Source organism: Macaca mulatta, chromosome 9 (assembly GCF_049350105.2).
Source record: "Macaca mulatta isolate MMU2019108-1 chromosome 9, T2T-MMU8v2.0, whole genome shotgun sequence".
In the NCBI taxonomy this organism is placed as follows: Eukaryota; Metazoa; Chordata; class Mammalia; order Primates; family Cercopithecidae; genus Macaca; species Macaca mulatta.
Window position 1 is genome coordinate 62,895,708 of NC_133414.1, and position 22,638 is coordinate 62,918,345.

At 52.9% G+C, this 22,638-nt stretch overlaps 1 protein-coding gene across 2 annotated transcripts; it reads left to right on the top strand.

Moving 5' to 3' along the window:
• The first annotated feature begins 461 nt into the window (after positions 1-461).
• On the top strand, positions 462-21,087 carry MMRN2 (multimerin 2). 2 transcript variants are annotated; one of them, XM_015147080.3, is made up of 7 exons: positions 462-699; positions 11,293-11,421; positions 11,506-11,612; positions 11,714-11,794; positions 12,554-12,727; positions 12,831-14,666; positions 19,500-21,087. In XM_015147080.3, exons 1-7 carry the CDS (start codon positions 536-538, stop codon positions 19,880-19,882), a joined length of 2,874 nt encoding a protein of 957 aa, XP_015002566.3. In that variant the 5' UTR covers positions 462-535; the 3' UTR covers positions 19,883-21,087. The 2 variants fall into 2 exon arrangements, with proteins under 2 accessions (XP_015002566.3, XP_015002567.3); XM_015147081.3 differs by having other exon boundaries at positions 12,861-14,666.
• The last annotated feature ends 1,551 nt before the right edge of the window (positions 21,088-22,638 follow it).

Sequence of the window (22,638 nt, forward strand, 5' to 3'; positions counted from 1 at the left end):
GGGTGGGGGTGGGGAAATGAAGGACTTCCCCATGTCCTGGCCTCTGGCTGCATGCTGTGTGACCCCAGAATAGTCCCTTCCCTTCTCTGAGCTGAAGGTGCTGAGGAGGCATGAAGTGCCCCCCATTTCCCGGCCAGCAGTGTGGCTGGGCAGCAGGTCCCCCGAGATGGACCTGACCACTTCCTGTGGCCCTACCTCAAAGTCCACGCTCTTTTCATGGCTCCCAGGGAGCAGGTTCCCATAAGGATGCGTTTGGTGGGGCCACCCGCTGTGTCTACCACATTCCCAGAGTCCTCTGAGTCAAGTCCTCAGGGACAGGAACTGGCTTGTGTGGTTGGCAGCGCCTGTGGGGGCCAGCCAGGGTGGTTGGGGGCAGGACAAGACCCACCGGGTAGGCCGGCCCAGGCCACTTCCTCTCTTTGTTGTCCTCATATTTTCTTTTCCTCCTGAGATTTAACTTGAAGACAACGTCACTAGCAGTTTCTGGAGCCACTTGCCAAGGCTGAGTGTGAGCTGAGCCTGCCCCGCCGCCAAGATGATCCTGAGCTTGCTGTTCAGCCTTGGGGGCCCCCTGGGCTGGGGGCTGCTGGGGGTATGGGCCCAGGCTCCCAGTACTAGGCTGTCTGATCTGCAGAGCTCCAGGCTACCTGGGGTCTGGAGGGCAGAGGCTGAGGACACCGGCGAGGACCCCGTTGGACGGTAAGAGGGCCTGGACCTTGGCAGAGGTCATGGAGTAGGATCTGAGTCCCAGCTCAGCTAGAGCAGAGCCTCTCTAGACCTCACGTCCCATCTGTGAAATGGGCTAATCGAAGCTATCTGCTGGGCCAGCTGTGAGGCTGAACAAGTCTAGCCTGGACTTGGTGTTTCAGGATCCACCTAAGAATGACAGGGAGTTCCCTGTCGGAGCCATGGCAGGGAATGGGGCTCGGGGGGCTGGTGGGGAGGCACAGCTCCTACCATCAATCACCCAGCATGGGGCACTGGGGGACTGTGGCTGAAGCCATTGCCAGCTGGCCTGGCCATGCCTCCTGTTCTTCGAAAGAAATCAATTCTGAAAGCTGACACCCAGCAAGGCTGCCCTCAGATTTTGATCTGAGTTCCCTGGGGACCTGACTCTGAGTGCCCAGCAGTGAGCAGAGAGGGCACCCTGCTCTCCACAGCATAATCCAGGGAGCTCTGCCTCAGTGACCCCAAAAGTGGGCAGGATGGTCTTGCAACTGGACCCAGAACACAGCTTTCCAACATTCTATTTGTACAGGGCCAGGGCCCCTCCTGCTGATGAGGTATTGGGCCTGTAAGTCCCCCCTCGTCTCCAACTGCCCCCCAGTCAGAGCAGCAGGTGCTGTTTATGGGGCTAGTCTCGGGGCCAGGCACCTTGCCATGTGTATCTCAGTTCATCCCTCCAACTTACAGAGGAGCCCCACTTACAGAGGAGGAGCCCGAGGCTCAGAGAGGCTGAGGGGCTTGCCCAAGGTCACACAGCTAAGGAGCAAGATCTGAGTCTGACTCCAGAGCTCATAGTCAACTCTTCGCAGCACTCGAAGCCAGCCCCAACTCCCAGATGCTCCTACCCCCACCCTCCTGCTCCCGCACACCAGACCTGTTTGGCTAAGGGCATCTACATGGATGTAGGGAGTGAGGGGAGCCAACTTACACTTCTATGAGGTGTATGAGAGCCGCCATCGCAGAGCGGACCTGCCTGGGAGAGGTCTCATTTGGCTTCTGAGTTGTAGGTTTGTTGGGTCCTTTCCTGAAAACGGATTTGACCAGGGAGGGGCAAGAGGCCCCTTAGTGAGGGGCTGGTGGCAGTGGTGTGGGGAGCAGTGGCTGAGCAGCTGGCCATGGAAAAACCTCATTCCCGCCTGCCACCAACTCTGCTCAGGGCTGGGAAGCGCAGGTGATTCTCGGTGGGGCGGGGAGGGGGTGCGGGGCAGGGGCAGGGTGGATCCAGACACTGCTCTGATTTCAGCACCAAGGAAGCTCCATGCCTGAGTCTCAGGCCACCTTCCTCCTTTTGATGAAAGGGAGGATGAGGGGACCCGGTGGACAGGAGGGAGGAGGGAGCTGCTCCTCTTCCTCCCCGGGGTCTTGGTTGTGGGAGACATTGCTCCCTTAGCCCCAAGGAGTGAGGGTCTGGGAACTGTTGTCGGGCAGCCCTGCAGGGGCCCTGCAGTCCTTCTCTGGGGGTTCTCAGAGTGGGAGGGTGCATGTACCTGGACCAGGAATGCCCAGGTGTCCCAAGCCTGGAAGCCCCCTGCCTGCAAGGCTCTCCTTCCCACATCCAGAAGCTGCAGTCTCCACAGGACAAGCCCATGTTCTCTCAACAAGCCCGGATGGGCTGGTGAGAAAGGAAGGAAACGCCACGGCTTCCTGGGCTGATTGCTTCCCGTGCTCCTGTGACCAGGGAGGCGGAAGCGTGCTCCAGTCCCCGTCCCTGCAGCAGGGGAAGGGGAGGCAGATTGGGTTCCACTATCAGGGGTGGTGACACCGACACCATCACAAGGAGGCTGGGCTGCCAGAGTCAGGCATTCTGCCCTGCCTTTGCCGCTCACGTTTCCAGAGGCCCAGGGCTAGGCCGGGCCCTGGATGCAGGCCCCAATAAGACCCTTTGCAAGGAAAAGCTTGAATAGAACCACTATGTCCTCAGACTTCCCTGCGGTGGAGAAGTGAAGGGGTTAACTGCTTCTTAGGTCGCCAGGGACCCCGAGGGGCCCAGCCCAGGGAGTCAGCAGCCTGAGCATTAGGACTCTGGGAGGACGAGGCTCTTTCTGTGCCCTGACTCGGGGATGTCTAGAATGTGAGCGCCTCAGACCCAGGATTTGCTGTCCCAGTGGAACTCAGTCTGCGGTAGGGACTGTGCTGAGCCCCAGGCAAGGTGTCCTATCTATCACATTGCTGTGACAGCTCAGAGGGGTGGGGATGCCCCCCAGAGCCACAGAGCTCTTAAGTGACAGTGAGAGCCGGGGCCCACCCAGGCATTCTCTGTCCTGTCCCCCCAAGAGGGTGGCCGTGTAGGGGACGCTGCTGCCAGCAGGCTGGTTGGCCCCAGTCACCAGCCTCAGGCTTCTCCTGACCCTCACACCAGGAGCCTTGGGATTTTCCCAGCTGGGAGCTTGTGGCCCAGAGGAGTCCAGCATATGGCTAGAGGTCACACAGGAGCAGGGCGGAACACAAGCCACGATGCACCTTTTGCACTTGTTCCTCCCCCATCCTCACCCCCCCTCCCCCCGTGCCTGACCCCTGCCGGGCACAGAGCTCTTGACATCAACAGGGAAGAGCCCCCACTGGCCAGAGCTGAAGATTCCAGAACCACGCTCAGGGGTTCTCGGCTCTGGGCTGGCCCCTGAGAGAGCCTCGGGCTTCTCTGCCAAGGCCCTTTTCTGACTCAAGGACAAAACCCTGTGAGTTTCTCCCCTGGAATGGTCAGGTTAATGGCTGGCTTCAGGGCATCAGAAAGCAAGGCTGCTGAGAACACGCCCTCCTTGCCAAGGAAGACTTGAGGGCCTCTGGGAGGGCGTTTCCTGGCTGGGGAAGGGAAGGCACTCCACACAATCTGCATAATGGATGCGCCCTCCCCCACCTACAGGCTCCCTTCCCCTTCCCCCCAACACTCGCTCTGCTCTGTTTGCCGCAGAGGCACAGCTTCTTCGCATTTCAATGACGGGGGAAGTGCCTTGCTCAAGGTCACTGTGGGTTCGGGGAGGAGGAGGAGAGGAAAGCACAGGCCACCCAGCTTCCATTTAAAGCTCCAAAGGAGTCCACATACCCTCCCATCTGGGTGGGGAAGCAGGTTGGGGCAACAGAAGACCAAAAGCAGCTCCAAACCAGGCCAGGGGAGCCCCACATTCACTCTGGGTTGGCCACTGGGAGATAAGGGCACCCAGCAGGACTCCCCAAGGGAGGGCACAAAGATAAAGCCAGCCTGAGATGGAGGGGCAGAGGGAAAAATGGGCGCTTCAGCAAGTTGGGCCAGGGGCATGGGCTTCAAGGGCCAGCAAGAAGCTGCCAAGAGCTGGAGGAAGCCAAAGCAAAGGTCAAGAATGTTCCCAGGGTTCTGGGCCAGCAGCCTGTACTGTGCCAAGGGAGGGCCTGCCCAGGGCGGGCAGTGTGGGCAGAGAGAATAGCGGTGCTGAAGCCCAGGGTCTGCGCAGGTCAGCGGAGAAAGTTCCTGGGCAGGAAGGGTGGGCGGCATAGTTTCCACTTCCAGGAGCTTGAGGTGGAAAGTCCCGGTCACTCCTAGCAGACTGGACCAGGCCAGGCGTGCCTGGGGCACAGGCCTTCCAGGCCCTCTGCAGTAGGTCAGAGGTTTGCGAGGAATCGAACTTTGTTTAGAGAGAGTTTCTCAACCCTGGCACTACTGACATTTTGGACTAGACAATTCCTTGCTGTGGGGTGTGGAGATGTCCTATGCATTGTAGGTATTTGGCAGCATCTTTGGGCCCCGCCCATGAGATGCCCAGTTGTGAGTAGCACCCACCACCCAGTTGTGACAATGCACCTGGGGAAAGTCCCCTCTCCTCCCATTGAGAACCACTGGTCTAAGAGAGATTTTTCCCTAGGACTGAGCCCATATTCCAGGAGTTTCCATGGGGCCCCAGGTGGGTGTCTGTGCAAGCGAGCCTGTCACCTGTGGCTCCTGAGCTCTGGGGCCAGTGCCTTCCCAGCCCTCTGTTTCAGTGTTGAGTGAGCATTCCTTCCTTCCATCCTTATGGTGAGGTGACCCCTTTTCACACTGACTGATTCCTTGGAGATGCACCGGCCCCTTCCTAGTCTCTGTTCCCATTGGCTGGCATAGCAAATCCTGAGCCAACACCCATCGTTTTCATCCCTTGGCTTTGGAGTCAGTCTTGATAGTTGTGAGAGAAACTCCCTACTCATTGTTGTCTTCCAAAATGTTCTTTCTTTTTTTCTTTTGAGACAGGGTCTTGCTCCATTGCCCAGGCTCGAGTGCAGTGGTTCACTGTCGGCTCACTGCGACCTCCACCTCCTCGGCTCAAGCAATCCTCCCACCTCAGTCTCCCAAGTAGCTGGGACTAGAGGTGTGCACCACCGCGCCCAGCTAATTTTTGTATTTTTTGTAGAGACAGGTATGTGCCACGTTGCCCAGACTTGTCTGAAACTCCTGGACTTAAGCAATCCACCCGCCTGGGCCTCCCAAAGTGCTGGGATTACAGGCGTGAGTCACTGTGCCTGGGTTCCAAAATGTTCTTGATTATTCATCTGCATTTTCTTTTCCCGATGAAAATGATTTTATTTATTTTTTAAAGTTTCATTTGTATTAGTTATACGTACTCATAGGCAGGGGAGTGGGCCAAATCCAGCCCCTCACCTGTTTTTGCTAACAAAGTTTTATTCAAGCACAGCCAGGCTGGTTCATTTACATATCGTCAGTGACTGCTTTTGTGGTACAATGGCAGAGTTGAGTAGATGGGACAGAGTTCATGTGGCCTGGAAAGCCTGAAACCATGGCCAGCATCAGGGGCATGTGACCTATGCAGTCACACACAAGGCCCTGCCCTCTGGAGGGCTCCTCCCTGGGTGTCATCATCTTGAAATTCTTCATACTTTTTGAAGGAGAGGCCACACGTATTCGTTTTGCACTGGGCCTTGCAGATTATGTAGCTGGTCTTGTGTCAAATATTTACTATCTCTACCTTTAGAAAAAAAGTTTGCTGATCTCCTGATTAGGAATCAACTGGTTCTATAAGGCTTGCTGAGACGGTCAGAAGCCCCAGCTCCCTCTGGTCCCAAAGGCAATGACTTTCAACTTTGCAGGTGATTCTTTCGCATTTACCTCTGTATCACTAAATAACATGCTTGCATTGCTGCTTCTTGGGAGGTAGCATTATCTTTTTTTTTGAGACGGAGTTTCACTCTTGCTGCCCAGGCTGGAGTGCAATGGCGTGATCTTGGCTCACTGCAACCTCCACCTCCCAGATTCAAGCGATCTTCCTGCCTCAGCCTCCCGAGTTGCTGGGATGGAGATAGCATTATCTTTGAGTCAGATGTCATTCCTACCCCAAAGCAAATGCATGTGCATGTATTCATAGGGCCACATGTACTGCTCAGCATTAAGCCTTGAACTAAACTGAAACTTTTTTGCCCCCTTGCACACTTTTTGTTTTCCCTGTAGTAAGAATTTAGAACTTCCAGAGTTCTAAAATTTCATGTGTCTTGCTTTTTTCTTTTGCTTATTCCGTGTCTTTATCACTAACTCAACTCCACACCCTCAGCCAGTTGTCCACATCTGCTCTCTACACTCTCATTCACGCCGGGTGTCGGAGCAGCTGCGTCTTCTTGGAGATGCGGCTCCCAGAGCCTCCAGGTATGTTCCGATGTGGACTGCTGCCCTCATACCACAGCCCATTGTCGTCCTGGGGGTTCCCTTCACCTGGTTTTTATGTTGGAACCTGTTTCCTGATCCTGTGCCTTCTCTTTCTTGATTTTCTCTGTTGTTTTGTTGGAGTGTTTCCTGTGGCACCACGGTTCTGCATCCTGGGTGTGCCATGCAATGACCCAGAGAGCCTTAAAATGCTGGTGCTCAGGCCCTAATCTCAGGGGGTCTGGGAGACTATTGTTTTTCTTTCTTTTTATTATTATTATTATTATTATTATTATTATTATTATTATTGAGATGGAGTCTCGCACTGTCACCCAGGCTGGAGTGCAGTGGCATGATCTTGGCTCACCACAATCTCCACCTCCCGGGTTCAAGCAATTCTCCTGCCTCAGCCTCCCAAGTAGCTGGGATTACAGGCACCCATCACCATGCCCAGCTAATTTTTTGTATTTTTAGTAGAGACAGGGTGTCACTATGTTGGCCAGGCTGGTCTCAAACTCCTGACCTTGTGATCTGCCCGCCTCGGCCTTCCAAAGTTCTGGGATTACAGGCATGAGCCACCGTTCCTGGCCTCTTTTTATTGTTTTTTGTAGAGATGACGTCTCACTATATTGCCCAGGCTGGTCTCAAATTCCTAGTCTCAAGCAGTCCTCCTGCTTTGGCCTCCCAGTGTTGGGATGACTGGCATGAGCTACTGCACCTAACCCAAGACATTATTATTATTATTATTATTATTGAGACGGAGTCTTGCTTTGTCACCCAGGCTGGAATGCAATGGTGCAATCTCCACTTACTGCAACCTCTGCCTTCCGGGTTCAAGTGATTCTCCTGCCTCAGCCTCCCAAGTAGCTGGGATTACAGGCATGCATCACCATGCCCAGCTAATTTTTGTATTTTTAGTGGAGACGAGGTTTTGCCATGTTTGCCAGGCTGGTTTGGAACCCCTGACCTCAAGTCATCCCCCTGCCTTGGCCTCCCAAAGTGCTGGAATTACAAGCATAAGCCACCACACTCGGCCCCAAGACTATTATTTTTAATTATTTTTAAAGTGCCACACAATGGTTTTGTTTTTGAGTGTGGTTTTGTTTTGTTTTGTTTTGTTTTGTTTTTTTGAGGTGGGGGTCTCACTATGTTCTCCAGGCTGATCTCGAACTCTAGGCCTCAAGCAGTTCTCCCACCTCAGCCTCTTGAGTAGCTGGGATTACAGGTGCAAGCCACCACATCTGGCTTGCATGATGGTGTTGATGTGCAGGCAATATTTCAAACCACTGCTCATCAGGTAGTCTCCTGATGAGGGATACGTGGGAGGTGAATGTTCTGAAACCTGGGTCATTTGAAAATATCTTTATTCTCACTCCCACACTGATTCATAGTTAGGCTGGATATAGGATTCTGAGTTGTAAATTATGTTTCTTCAGTATTTTGAATGCAATCCTCACTGTGTTCCAGTTTCCAATATTGCTGTTGAGAGGTTCAAAGCCATTCCAGTTACCGATTTTGTATGCATGTGTTTGTCTTGGTTTTCCTCGCTGGAAGCACGTAGAGACCATCTTTGTTCCCAGAGTTCTAAAATTTCATGATGACATGTTTTGATATAAGTGTATTTTCATCATATTGCAGGTAATTGGTGCTGCTCTGAATCTGGAAATTGAAGTCCTTCCCTTCCGGAATATGTTTTTGGTTTGTTGTTGAGACAAGGTCTCGCTCTTTTGCTCAGGCTGGAGTCCAGTGGTACAGTCATAGCTCACTGAAGCCTCAACCTCCCGGGCTCACAGGACCGTTCCACCTCAGCCATCCGAAGAGCTGGGACTACAGGTGCACACCAGCACACCTGGCTAATTTTTCAGTTTTTTTGTGGAGATTGAGATCTTTCCATGTTGCTCAGGCTGGTCTCAAACTCCTGAGCTCAAGTGATCCTCCTGCCTCAACTTCCCAAAATACCGAGATTACAGACATGAGCCACCATGCCCAGCCTGATTTTTTTTCATTGATGATTTCCTCCCTCTGTTCTCTCTTTCTGAAATTTGTACTATTTCAATGTTACATTTGCAAGACTGGTCCTCTATTTTTCTTTTCTCTTTCCAATTTTTCATCTCTCTGTTTGCTCTTTTAGGGAAATTTCTTTAACTTGACCCTCTGACATTTCCATTAAATTTATTTTCATTTCTACTGTTATGTTTTTAATTTCCAAGAGTTCTTTTTTGTTCTTTGAATGTTCACCCTTCCTCTCCCATCCCCCCTCATTTTTTTCTTTTTCATAGATTCCTGGTCTTGTTTCTTGGGTGCAGTAATTTATTTTATCAACCTGGAAATCTTAGTGCAAATGTTTCAGTGGTTCTCTTCTCCTTACGCAGGCTTAGTTTTTGTCCAAGTTGGTATTTTTTCGTTTGCCCACTTTGACCTCTTTTTTTTTTTTGGAGATAGGGTCTTGCTCTGCACCCAGGCTGAAGTGTAGTGGCATAATCATGGCTCACTGCAGCCTCGAAATTCTGGGCTCAATCAATCCTCCTACCTCAGCCTCCTAAAGAGCTGGGACTACAGGCATGTGCCACCACACCTGGCTAATTTTTTGTAGGGATGAGGTCTCACTATGTTGCGCAGGCTGGACTCAAACTCCTGGGCTCAAAGGATCCTCCCACCTCAGCCTCCCACAGTGCTGGGGTTACAGGCGTGCGCCACTGTACCTGGCCCTCTTTTGGAACACAATGTTTCTCGGGTAAATCTTGGATGTCTGCTCACTTGAGAAAGACTGAGAAACTGACTGGAAGCTGGGGTGTATGGATACCCTTTTCTGACCCATTTTGTCATAGGATCTTCTGGTTGGCTATTTTTATGGGAGAACCCCTCGTGTCAGCAGCTTTGGGTCTTTTCCTCTTGGGCTGGCTCATTTTCCTGAGAAACTTTTCCAGTCTGCTGCTGAGAGGGTAAAGCAGGCTAGGGGCTCAGCACTCAAAATATGGTCACTCAGCTGGGCACGGTGGCTCATGCCTGTAATCCCAGCACTTTGGGAGGCCGAGGCAGGTGGATCATGAGGTCAGGAGTTCGAGACCAGTCTGGCCAACATAGTGAAACCCCGTCTCTACTGAAAATACAAAAAAATTAGCTGGGTGTGGTGGCGGGTGCCTGTAATCCCAGCTACTTGGGAGGCTGAGGCAAAGAGAATCGCTTGAACCTGGGAGGCGGAGGTTGCAGCAAGCTGAGATCGCGCCACTGCACTCCAGCCCAAGCGACAGTGCAAGACTCCATCTCAAAAACAAGAAAAAAAAAAAAAAGTCACTCGAATCCCCCACCCTTGCCTTTACCAGCACTATCCCTGTGTGACAGTGCTTGACGGCCCCAGGACAAAGACCAGCTCCGGAGAATAAAATCCCGGCACTGACAGTCACTTTACCACCAAGGCCTCTGAACGCCGCTTTCTAAGAGCTCACAGATGTGGCCACTTCTCCCACGTCCACCATCACTCAGTCGAAACTGCCATTATCTCCCCCTAGACCCTGGACACAGCTGCCAACATCTTGCCCTCCCATCCTCTCTGCACCCAGGAACCAGGGTGGCTCTTTCACACCACTTCCCTGCTGAAACCCCTCCATGACTTCCCATGCCCTCAGGACATAGGCCAGCTCCTCCGCTGAGGTCTGGCTTCTCCTTTCATCCCAGCCTCCTTCTGCAGCCCCTTCCTCACCCCTATGCACCCCTGTCACATCTGGTGCCTCATCCAACTTTCCGGCTTTAAGACATAGCCCCATTAGCTCCTTCTCCTAAAAGTCTCTGCAGATCCTGGCACCTCTCACCCATTCTAAGAGTGCTCTCCCTGGGGACCCTGAAGGGAAAGTCTGTACCTCCACATCCACACCCTGAGCTTGAGCGCAGCACCCAGCACCCAAGAGGTGCTGAGCTGTACTGTGCCACGGAGATCATTGCCACTTGCCACTTTGATGAGCTCTGTTCTGGGAGCTGGCTGCCTGGGGAAGGGCTCTCTGACCACTGCCACGGACCCCATGGAGTCAGCCACTGGGTCAGTGAACTGGAGCTCCATCAGCATGAGCATCCCCCGGCTCCTGGGATCACCACAGTGCATGCTGGTGAAGGGCCAGGATGGAGGGGCTACCTCTCAAGTGTGCAGGATACTGAGTGTGACCTCCAACCACCTTGCATGACCTTGATGTGGTGGCCATCCCAGAGAAGACACTGCTCCACCCAGCTGCTTACCTTTCCTTAGGACAACTGTTTGAAAGTCCATTTCTAGAATGATCCTAATGGGCATGGCCAGGGAGCTGGTCCTTCACATAAGTAGCAACTGGGCAGGCTGCCAGGGCAGTTGGAATGGGGCAGTGGAGCTGTGTTCACAGAACACTTGTCAGGAGCCAGGCACCTGGTATTCCTCTACCCACTTAAAGGAGGGCATTACCATCGCCATTGTATAGATGGGGAAAGAGAAGCTCTCTAAGCGCCTCACTCGGGGTCACACAGTCAGAAAGCGTGAGGGATTCAAACCCAGGACTCTCCAGCCCCAGCTGCACCTTGGTAGCAGGAGAAACAGCGAGGGCTTTCTGGGTCTGCGGCTAACCTCACCGAAGGGAATCCATGCAGACAGCTGCAGTGCACATGGTGTTTTCCCACACTCTGGCTGTTAGTTTTGTTGGCTAAAACAGTCATCACCCTGGAGCTGCTTTTCACAGTTCTAGATTTTGGTGGGTTTCTCAGCCTCTCTGTGCTGGCTCGGGGAGGCTTCAGGAAGGGGGTGGAGCAGGTGCCCTCTTTGCAGGTAGGGATTGTGAAACATTTGGTCTGGAGCCCAGGGATGAACAATGCAGAGGGCTCTCTTCACAGGATAATGGATTCCAGAATCCCAGCACTGCTCCGGCAGGAGGTGGGGACTGGTGGCTCTGCACTGGCACCCCCTGTTGACCTGGGTGTGGCTCAGCAGCCTTCTCCTCTTGCTTGTTTTCCAGTAACTGGTGCCCCTACCCGATGTCCAAGCTGGTCACTTTACTAGCTCTTTGCAAAACAGAGAAATTCCTCGTCCACTCGCAGCAGCCATGTCCGCAGGGAGCTCCAGACTGCCAGAGAGTCAAAGTCATGTGAGTAGGGGAGGGTGGGCCATTCGCCCAGGCCTGGAGCGAGCCCTCCCTGGAGTCACTGAGTCAGCCCTCCTCCTCCTCCAGGTACCGCATGGCCCACAAGCCAGTGTACCAGGTCAAGCAGAAGGTGCTGACCTCCTTGGCCTGGAGGTGCTGCCCTGGTTACACGGGCCCCAACTGCGAGCACCACGGTAGGGCTCCCTGCTGCCCCCCTCCCCACTTGACCTCTGATCCCCAAAGTCAAGCAGCTCCTCTGACCACTGGGGTCAATATCTAATGCTTTCTTCTGCAGATTCCATGGCAATCCCTGAGCCTGCAGATCCTAGTGACAGCCACCAGGAACCTGGGGATGGACCAGTCAGCTTTGAACCTGGTGTGTTGCTTTCCGGAAGGGGCAGGCAGACAGGCAGGCAGGCTGCTGGGGCCCACGTAGCCAGCTGGCCCTTTCTCCTGTGATACAGCAGTGCCATTTCAGGGAAACCTTGCCTCCAGAATCAGCAAGGACTCCTCTGTGGCCTGCACCACCTCCCACCTTGAAGGCCAGGCTCACCGGGCTCCCAGCTGCCTGCTGGCCAAGCACACACACCCTTTTCCTTCACCCCATCTTCTGGGAAGTACTGGTTCATCTGACACTTTCCTTGTCCCCTGAACCACACAAACCCTTGTGCCTGGAAAAAGCATTCTCACCCTTCCCCACAGCCCTAACCAGAGCCAGGAAGTCATACTGTCCTTGGTCTTGGAATCAGCACAGGAAACCCACCAAAAGACATCATTTGCAGCAGGGCCCTTCAAGCCTGGGCCCAAGATTGAGAAAGCAAATGAGTGTCATTATGTGGTGAAGTATTTATTGACAAGGGCTGCCAAGAATGAAGTTGTGAGGCCATGTGCATGTGCTGAGGAGGGGAGTGGACCATGATTGATTAGTCATGTCTGCTGTGGGTGTAGGAGGCAGGATGAGGGTTCACTTGCTATGCATTTGCCCTCCAGGGGCTTAAGGCTTCTAAGCTCCTGCTCAGAGGACATCAGCAGCTACCTTCCCTGCTCTCAGCCCTCAACGATCCTTCTCTGAACCTCGTGATTGTCCCAGACCTGGTGAGTTAGCCCTTGACATTTATGTCTGCTGTACATTTAGGCCACCTGGCTGCAGCGATCAGTGAGGTTGAGGTGCAACAGGAACAGCAGGAACACCTTCTGGGAGATCTCCAGAATGATGTTCACCGGGTGGCAGACAGCCTGCCAGGCCTGTGGAAGGCCCTGCCTGGTAACCTCACAGCTGCAATGATGAAAGCAAATCAAACAGGGCACGGTGAGTGGCAGGCTCTAGGGGCTGAGGAAGAGCCTGGTCACATTGAGGGGAGGAGGGGAGGACCCCGCTGGTCCCAGCCTGGGAGGAATGTTTGCTCCTGCAGGGCTTGTGTCACACCACACGTCTGTTGCAGAGTTCCCTGACAGATCCTTGGAGCAGGTGCTGCTACCCCACGTGGACACCTTCCTACAAGTGCATTTCAGCCCCATCTGGAGGAGCTTTAACCAAAGCCTGCACAGCCTTTCCCAGGCCATAAGAAACCTGTCTCTTAATGTAGAGGCCAACCGCCAGGCCATCTCGAGAGTTCAGGACAGTGCCGTGGCCAAGGCTGACTTCCAGGAGCTTGGTGCCAAATTTGAGGCCAAGGTCCAGGAGAATGCTCAGAGAGTGGGTCAGCTGCGGCAGGACGTGGAGGATCGCCTGCATGCCCAGCACTTTACCCTGCACCGTTCGATCTCAGAGCTCCAGGCCGATGTGGACACCAAATTGAAGAGGCTGCACAAGGCTCAGGAGGCCCCAGGCACCAATGGCAGCCTGGTGCTGGCAACGCCCCAGGCTGGGGCAAGGCCTGAGCCAGAGAGCCTGCAGGCCAGGCTGGGCCAGCTGCAGAGGAACCTCTCAGAGCTGCACATGACCACGGCCCGCAGGGAGGAGGAGTTGCAGTACACCCTGGAGGACATGAGGGCCACCCTGACCCGGCACGCGGATGAGATCAAGGAACTGTACTCCGAATCCGACGAGACCTTCGATCAGATTAGCAAGGTGGAGCGGCAGGTGGAGGAGCTGCAGGTGAACCACACGGCGCTCCGTGAGCTGCGCGTGATCCTGATGGAGAAGTCTCTGATCATGGAGGAAAACAAGGAGGAGGTGGAGCGGCAGCTCCTGGAGCTCAATCTCACGCTGCAGCACCTGCAGGGTGGCCATGCCGACCTCATCAAGTACGTGAAGGACTGCAACTGCCAGAAGCTCTACTTAGACCTGGACGTCATCCGGGAGGGCCAGAGGGACGCCACGCGTGCCCTGGAGGAGACCCAGGTGAGCCTGGACGAGCGGCGGCAGCTGGACGGCTCCTCCCTGCAGGCCCTGCAGAGCGCCGTGGACGCCGTGTCCCTGGCTGTGGACGCTCACAAAGTGGAGGGCGAGAGGGCGCGAGCGGCCACGGCGCGGCTCCGGAGCCAAGTGCAGGCGCTGGATGGCGAGGTGGGAGCGCTGAAGGCGGCCGCGGCCGAGGCCCGCCACGAGGTGCGCCAGCTGCACAGCGCCTTCGCCGCCCTGCTGGAGGACGCGCTGCGGCACGAGGCGGTGCTGGCCGCGCTCTTCGGGGAGGAGGTGCTGGAGGAGATGTCTGAGGAGGCGCCGGGACCGCTGCCCCTGACCTATGAGCAGATCCGCGTGGCCCTGCAGGACGCCGCCAGCGGGCTGCAGGAGCAGGTGCTCGGCTGGGATGAGCTGGCCGCCCGAGTGGCGGCCCTGGAGCAGGCCTCGGAGCCCCCGCGGCCGGCAGAGCACCTGGAGCCCAGCCACGACGCGGGCCGCGAGGAGGCCGCCACCACCGCCCTGGCCGGGCTGGCGCGGGAGCTCCAGCGCCTGAGCAACGACGTCAAACGTGTCGGGCAGTGCTGCGAGGCCGAGGCCGGGGCTGCCTCCCTCAACGCCTCCCTTGACGGCCTCCACGATGCACTCTTCGCCACCCAGCGCAGCTTGGAGCAGCACCAACGGCTCTTCCACAGCCTCTTTGGGAACTTCCAAGGGCTCATGGAAGCCAACGTCAGCCTGGACCTGGGGAAGCTGCAGACCATGCTGAGCAGGAAAGGGAAGAAGCAGCAGAAAGGCCTAGAAGCTCCCCGGAAGAGAGACAAGAAGGAAGCGGAGCCTTTGGTGGACACGCGCGGCACAGGGCCTGTGCCAGGTGCCTTGGGCGCGGCGCTCTGGGAGACAGGTGAGTTCCTGGACCGGGGAGACTGGACGAGTCTAGGAGGCCAGGGAGGGCTGGCGGCAGCTCTTCTGCCTCCAAGAGGGCCAGGAAGAGAGAGAACAGCATGGCCATCGGTCACCCCTATTGGGTCCACCTTCCCTTTGGCCCACCTGCTTTTCAGGGGTGTGGGCCTCTCAAGCTACCTGGCTTATGGGGAGACAGGAGAAGTCACAAAAACCACCTGCTAGTGCCATAGCCCGTGAACGGCAGAGCCTGGAGGCCACACGCACACCAGGGCCGCGTACTGCTCCCGCTGCAGAGAGGGGAGCGCCTCCTGCCCTGCCAGGGCAGCCCTCAAGTCCCCGCATCTCAACTCTTCACCTCACCCCCTTCATTCCCATGTGCGTTTAAGCCACTGTATCTAGGTAGAATGTGGCTAGGGACTGCAGCCACTTGCAGCCCCACTTAGCTACTGTTTCACTTTCCATGATTTTAGTTTCTTTTTTCTGGTTTTTTTGAGATGGGTCTCACTTTGTTGTCCAGGCTTGAGTACAGTGGTAGGATCATGGCTCACTGCAGCCTCAACCTCCCCAGGCTCAGCTGATCCTCCCACTTCAGCCTCCAGAGTAGCTGGGACTTACAGGCATGTGTCACCATGCCTAGCTAATTTTTGTACTTTTTGTAGAGACGGGGTCTTGCTATGTTGCCCAGGCCGGTCTCAAACTCCTGGGCTCAAGCAATCTGCCCACCTCAGCCTCCTAAAGTGTTAGGATTACAGATGTGAGCCATGTGCCCAGGCTTGATTTCAGTTTCTTGCATCAACCACGATGAGAAAATAGGTGAGTACAGTAAAATAAGATTTTGAGAGAGGGAGAAACCACATTCATATAACTTTTATTGCAGTATATTGTTATAATTGTTTTATATTTTATTATTGTCATTAATTTCTTACTGTGCCTAATTTACAAGTTAAACTTTGGCACAGGTATTTACATAGAGGGGAAAAAAAGTATATATTGGGTTTAGTACTGTCTGAGATTTCAGGCACCTGCTAACATCTTGGAACACACCTCAGTGGACTGTACAGGGAAAGCCATGGGCCCTGTAAGGAGCTCATTCCCTCTGCAAATACAGTTAACCTGTCTCACCGCTCTGTGCTAGTCTCCTTCCTGGGCTTTACCACAATGACCCATCCCAACAGGTCAATGACACACTCATCAGCACTACCACCTTACGTGAAACTGAGGCACAAACAGAAGTTTCCTGCTTGCACAGCTAGTGAGCAGCAGAGGAGCACTGTCTTTAGGGTGCTCGTTCTTCCCCCCCAAAAGGCCCTCCATGGCTGGTCCCTGCAGGGCCCTGGGCCTGGGAGCTGGCTTTGAGGTTGAAGGGATGTGTGACCAAGCTTCCCATCCCCTCCCTGAGTGTGGTCCTGGGAGGGGGACAACTAGGCTCTGTGTCTCAAGTGACTCTCTCTGTTAGAGGCTGGCCTTGGAGCTGTGGCCACACCCCACCCACACACAGGGCTAAGTACAAGGCCACCATCTTAGCCATGGCCATGCGCAGCCTGGCGTGTGGCAAGTCCAAGGCCTTGTTGAAGGTCCCGTCCCAGGCAGCCCCTGCCCCTGCTGACCCTCCCTATGGCCCAAGAGGCAATGTGGAGCAGTGGGAGGCACCCAGGCTCTGGCATCACTTGTCTGCTTCTTCCTCAGTAAAATGGCAGAATCCCTACCCATGTCAAAGTTGTGTTATGAAGACTGCTGCGTTTACCAAATACCTAGCACGAAGCTTACCTCATGTAGGAATGCAGTCAACGTTTTCCCAGTTCCCCAGCATTTTCAGGGTCCAGGCTGTGTCCACCTACACTGACACTTCCCTCTTGTTTCCTCTTGTGGTGGTGCAAGGCTTCAATATGCTGATGACTTTCAGAATTTGCCTGATGGTTTGGAAATGTGTTTACCATGACGATATTTATTTCAAAAAAATGTTTTCCTTCAAAACAAATTTCCAGGCCAGGCGCAGTGGCTCATGCCTTTAATCCCAGCAGTTTGGGAGGCTGAGGCGGGTGGATCACCTGAGGTCAGGAGTTTGAGACCAGCCTGGCCAACATGGTGAAACCCCATCTCTGCTAAAAATACAAAATTAGCCGGGTGTGGTGGTGGGTGCCTGTAATCCCAGCTACTCAGGAGGCTGAGACAGGAGAATCACTTGAACCTGGGAGGCAGAGGCCGCAGTTAGCCGAGATTGCGCCACTGCACTCCAGCCTGGGCAAGAAAAGCAAAACTCTGTCTAAAAAAAAAAAGAATTAGCCAGGTGTGGTGGCAGGCACCTGTAATTCCAACTACTTGGAAGGCTGAGGCAGGAGAATCGCTTGAACCTGGGAGGCAGAGGTTGCTGTGAGCCAAGATAGCTCCACTGCACTCCAGCCTGAGGGACAGAGTAGGAGTCTGTCTCAAACACAGACACACACCCACACACACCCCAAATTTCCCTTTATTTGTCTGTAGGGAGGCTGTAGGGCTTCAATGTGTGCCCTGCAGGGAAGCACACTCTGAGTTTGCACAGCCCTTCGAAGCCACATCTTAGGGCCTGTCTGGCGAAAGGCTGGGTTGAGGGGGTCTTCCTCTGCGGCGAAACTCCCTGCGCAGGCGCCCGGACGGAACGGCCGGAACAAGGGCCTAGCACCGGTAGAGGGCGCTGCGGGCCGGCCTGCCTTTGGCTAGGCGAGAGATCCACCTGCTGGGTGTTAGGGGAATTGCAGAGGCAGCCGCTGGCCTCTGACTTGGCACAATCTTTTTTTTTTTTTTTTTGAGACGGAATTTCACTTTTGTTGCCCAGGCTAGAGTGCAATGGCGCCATCTCGGCTCATCGCAACCTCCGCTTCCCGGGTTCAAGCGATTCTCATGCCTCAGCCTCCAGGGTAGCTGGGATTACAGGTATGCGCCACCACACCTGGCTAATTTTATATTTTTAGTAGAGATGGGGTTTCTCCATGTTGGTCAGGCTGGTCTCGAGCTACCGACCTCAGGTGATCCGCCTGCCTTGGCCTCCCAAAGTGCTGAGATTACAGGCGTGAACCACTGCGCCCAGCTGACTTGACACAATCTTAACACAAATGGGAAAGCTATTCTCAACTGTCTAATTCTCAGAAAATCTTCCAGAACTAGAGAAAAGCAACATTTTTTTATTCAAAAGTCTTGCTGAATTGGGAGTCAAAGAGCTGAGGCTCAAGTTCCGGGAGCCAAGTCAGTAATTGCTCAGCAAACTGCTCCTTTACAGGCTTTGGTTTCATCACCTAAGAAGTGGGGACCTTGTTTTAAACCCCTACAGAGGGAGCAGGTTGAGGAACCCCACAGTAGACATGACCTCGTTGGTGCCAAGGCCAGTGTCACAGCCAGGACCCAAGTAGGACTCACCCTTCCTGTGCCGTCTCATGACCCTGTCCCCACCTGCCCAACCATGCTGGCCAGGCAGCACGACTGGCTTCTTCCTGGCTGTTTGTGCACCCTCCACACATGGCAGCTTCCTCTGCCTCTGCCCGTGCATGGGCCCAGCACCAGTGTTCTGTCGGTGTTCCTGTCCTAAGGCTGGCCAAAGTGCTCCCTGCAGAGAACCAGAAGTCAAGAGATTCAAGGTCTGCTCCCAGGAGGCTTGGTAATTTACTAGTTGTGTGGTCTGGAGCAACAAGCTTTTTCTTTCTGGGCCTCAATTTACCCATATGTAATCTCAGGGCTCTGTGCAACATTTTGAAAAACCACATTAAGATGACCAGCTCACACCTGTAATCCCAGCACTTTGCGGGGCTGAGGTGGGAGGACCGCTTGAGCTCAGTCTGGGCAACAGAGCAAGACTCTGTCTCTACAAAAAATGAAAAATTAGCCAGGCATGATGGCGCGTGCCTGTAGACCCAGCTACTCAGGAGGCTGAGGTGGGAGGATTGCTTGAACCCAGGAAGTTGAGGCTGCAGTGAGCCATGATCTCAATGCACTCCAGTCTGGGCAACAAGAGACCATTTATCAACTAAAAAAAAGACCAGCTTGAAGGGGCTTCTCTTCCCTGGCTTCACCTGCTCTTTCCTTCTTTCTCCAAGGTTCTGTCTTCAACATCCAGGAGGAGGATCCAGCCTTCATAGCTCTGCAAATACCTTCCCAGTGTTAGCATTATTATTACCTTGAGGATGGATATTTTCTCCCTTTCCCCTGAGTATCTCAAGATTCCTAGCAGGTAGTGGTCTGGGAGTCAGAGACCCGTGTTCCTGTCCCAGCCTGCCATTTACAAACCATATAACCTTGGGCAGCTGGTGAAGGATTCAACCTGTTTTGTCAATCGGGAATACTGTCTCTCAAGGAAGGTGGAAGGAAAAGGAATCAAATGAGAAAGTGCTTTGTGGCTGGGCATGGTGGCTCACCTGTAAGCCTAACATTTTGGGAGGCTGAGGCTGGAGGATCACTTGAGCCCAGGAGGTTGAGATCAGCCTGGGCAACAAGTAAGACTCCATCTCTACGAGAAAAAAAAAAAGGCGGGGGGCTGCAGTGTCATGACTGCCACTGCACTCCAACCTGGGAGACAGAGTGAGACCCTGTCTCAAAAAAAAAAAAGAAAAAAGAAAAAGCGTTTTGTTAAAATGTTAATCAGCTGAGACAACAGACTTGCATTTTCCTTCCTCTCAGTTAGTGAAAAACTGAGAATTGGCCATCTAGCTCTGCTCCTGCAATAACACTGCTGTTGCGAATATCTAGGTTATCTAGAAATAGTGACCTATTTCCAGTGCTAATAAGGTGAGGACGGCGGGGCTCAGGGTTTAATTTCCCACCCAATGGCGTAAGGGATGAGTCACTGAGCACTTTCATGTTTCAGGATCCCCTGTGGCCTTCTATGCCAGCTTTTCAGAAGGGACGGCTGCCCTGCAGACAGTGAAGTTCAACTCTACGCACATCAACGTTGGCAGCAGCTACTTCCCTGAACATGGCTACTTCCGAGCCCCTGAGCGTGGTGTCTACCTGTTTGCAGTGAGCGTTGAATTTGGCCCAGGGCCAGGCACTGGGCAGCTGGTGTTTGGAGGTCACCATCGGACTCCGGTCTGTACCACTGGGCAGGGGGGTGGAAGCACAGCAACGGTCTTTGCCATGGCTGAGCTGCAGAAGGGTGAACGAGTGTGGTTTGAGTTAACGCAGGGATCAATAACAAAGAGAAGCCTGCCGGGCACTGCATTTGGGGGCTTCCTAATGTTTAAGACCTGAAGCCAGCCCTGATCTGATCAGACATCATGGACTCGCCCAGCTTTCCCTGGCATGGGGCTCTGGCCAAGGATGGGCAGGAGGTCATTCAGTTGGTCTGTCTTTTCCCTGGAAACCTTCTGCAAAGACAGTGTGGTGTATGTGGCCTCCCTCTAGCTGCATGGGGCTTGGCCACTTCTCCAGGATGAGAAGGACTAGAATGCTTCTCCGGACAGGACATGGTCCTAGGAAGCCTGAACCTTGGCTTGGCATGCCTTCTCAGACAGCCTGGCCTGGGCTCCAACTCTTCACCACACCCTGTATTCTACAACTTCTTTGGTATTTTGCTCCTCCTGTGGTTGGAAACTTCTGTACAACACTTTAAACTTTTCTCTTGCTTCCTCTTCTCTTCTCCCTAATCGTATGATAGAAGGATATTCTTTCCCAGGAAGAATGTTTAAAATGGAGGCAACATTTTGGCCAACACTGGAAAGCACTAGAGGGCAATGGGATTAAACCAACCTGCTTGGTCTCTATTAGTAATGGAGATGACAGTCTGGCCAATCAAGGGAAAGGAAATTAGTACCTTTAGTTTCAGTCATTCCTTGTATGATATGGTTTGGCTGTGTCCCCACCTGAAATATCATCTTGAATTGTAATCCCTATAATCCCCACATGTCAAGGGAGAGATCAGGTGGAGGTAATTGGATCTTGGGGCAGTTCCCCCATGCTGTTCTCGTGATAGTGAGTTCTCATGAGATCTGATGATTTTATAAGTGTTTGGTAGTTCCTCCTGTGTTCTTTCTCCTTACTGCCACCTTGTGAAGAAGGTGCCTTGGTTCCTCTTTGCCGTCTGCTGTGATTTTAAGTTTCCTGAGGCCTCCCCAGCCTTGAGGAACTGAGTCAATTAAACCTCTTTCCTTTATAAATTACCCAGTCTTGGGCAGTTCTTTATAGCAGTGTGAAAATGGACTAATACATTTGTATTAATCTGTAATTTAAATTTCATCTCTTTCTCCTTGCCTTACATAGAGTAAAGGCCAAGACATGCCAAACGTGAACTAAAATGTGTAGGGCCTTCACCTTTTTTACTTCCTCCAGTATCTTGGGACCATCATAATTCTTGTTAGCGTCTCTAACCAGGAGGCAGCTGAGGGAGGAGGGAAGGAAGACTGTAAAAAATCCCCCTCAATAATGATCAAATTTGGAATAAAGTGATGCCCTTCAAATCTCTGCCTCATTTACTTCTGGAGGGCAAAAATAATTGGTAGAGTAGGTAGAAAAATATGGGACAATGTGAAACTATGTGGGTAAATGTGACTTTGATTATTCTAGGCCCTGTTATGTAGAATGATTTCAGTTCTACAGTATACAGATACAGTATATTCCTGTAATATACCAGCATACAGTTTTCAAAAAATTTCAGATCCTAGAGCAAACTGGCCTGAGAAAGCAGTCGTCTGGCTATCAGAAACAAGGGTTTTTTTGATATTAGGTACTCAAAATTTGTTGAATATAGTCTTCTCAGATTGCTGAGGCAGGAGAATTGGTTGAACCTGGGAGGCGAAGGTTGCAGTGAGCTGAGATCGTGCCACTGCGCTCCAGCCTGGGAGACAGAGCGAGCTCCATCTCAAACAAAACAAAACAAACAAACAAAAAAAAATTCAGATTGAACTTGGTAGTGAGTTGCTTGTTGGCGTTAACAAGGTTACCAGCACTTCTAATTGTTTGCTAGGAGTCATTACTTCACTTGTTCCTCAGAATTTATTTATCACTAAGTTTTACGCACTCAATGTGCATCGGTGTTAGAAGGAACAGTATGCCAGGCCACACTGCTGACTAAAGTTTGACCTGGGGTAAATCACAACCTCTCTTGAACTTTATCTGTCTGTATGAGGTATGAGGTGGTTGATCTTACAGCTCTCGTTAGTTATTCTGGCTTTTTTTTTTTTTTTTTTTTGAGACGGAGTCTTGCTCTATCACTCAGGCTGGAGCGCCATGGCGTGATCTCGGCTCACTGCAACCTCCGCCTCCCGGGCTCAAGCAATTCTCCTGCCTCAGCTTCTCGAGTAACTGAGATTAGAGGCACCTGCCACTATGCCCGGCTAATTTTTGTATTTTTAGTAGAGACAGGGTTTCACCATGTTGGCCAGGCTGGTCTTGAATTCCTGACCTCAAATGATCCACCCGCCTCAGCCTCCCAAAGTGGTGGGATTACAGGCATGAGCCACCACGCCTGGCCTCTGGCATTTTATTATCTTAAACACAGGTTTAAATATCACCCACCCCCAGCGCAGTTGGCCACGCCAGAACAAAGACTGGAAGCCCAGTAGCAGGTGAGCCTTGGTGCTGCAGACTGTGCTGCTGTCTTCTTTCTGCTCAGTCGTGCAGTGACTGGTCAGACTCTGCTGATAACAGTTGAGACATTAGGTAATGCAGTGTTATCCTCTGGAAGTTACTGCCCATAGTGAATAAAGTGAACTGACCCCTTCCGGAAGGGGTACATGCCATCCAATCCGCATGCATTTGGTCCTCTTTGACAGGAAGGTTATACATGAAAGTGCTAATGGGCAAGCTCTGCCAACAGCATGGATGTGTCACTCCAGAAGTTTCTGGGATGAGAACTAGAGAAATAATCGTTCTTTTAGACAGGGAATTTTCCATGCAAAAAAACATATATGACTGTATTTCACAAAACTTTAACATCAAGTTTAAGGGCAAATTTTCTGTTTAAACGGACCCCAGATTAGCAATAATTCTGAAGTTCATCTGATAGACTT

Coding starts and splice junctions, on each gene's coding strand:
- MMRN2 (XM_015147080.3), top strand. CDS start 536: ATGATCCTGAGCTTGCTGTTCAGCCTTGGGGGCCCCCTGGGCTGGGGG. Junction 12,728..12,830: donor AGCAAATCAAACAGGGCACG/GTGAGTGGCAGG, acceptor TTGCTCCTGCAG/GGCTTGTGTCACACCACACG. Junction 14,667..19,499: donor CGCGGCGCTCTGGGAGACAG/GTGAGTTCCTGG, acceptor TTCATGTTTCAG/GATCCCCTGTGGCCTTCTAT.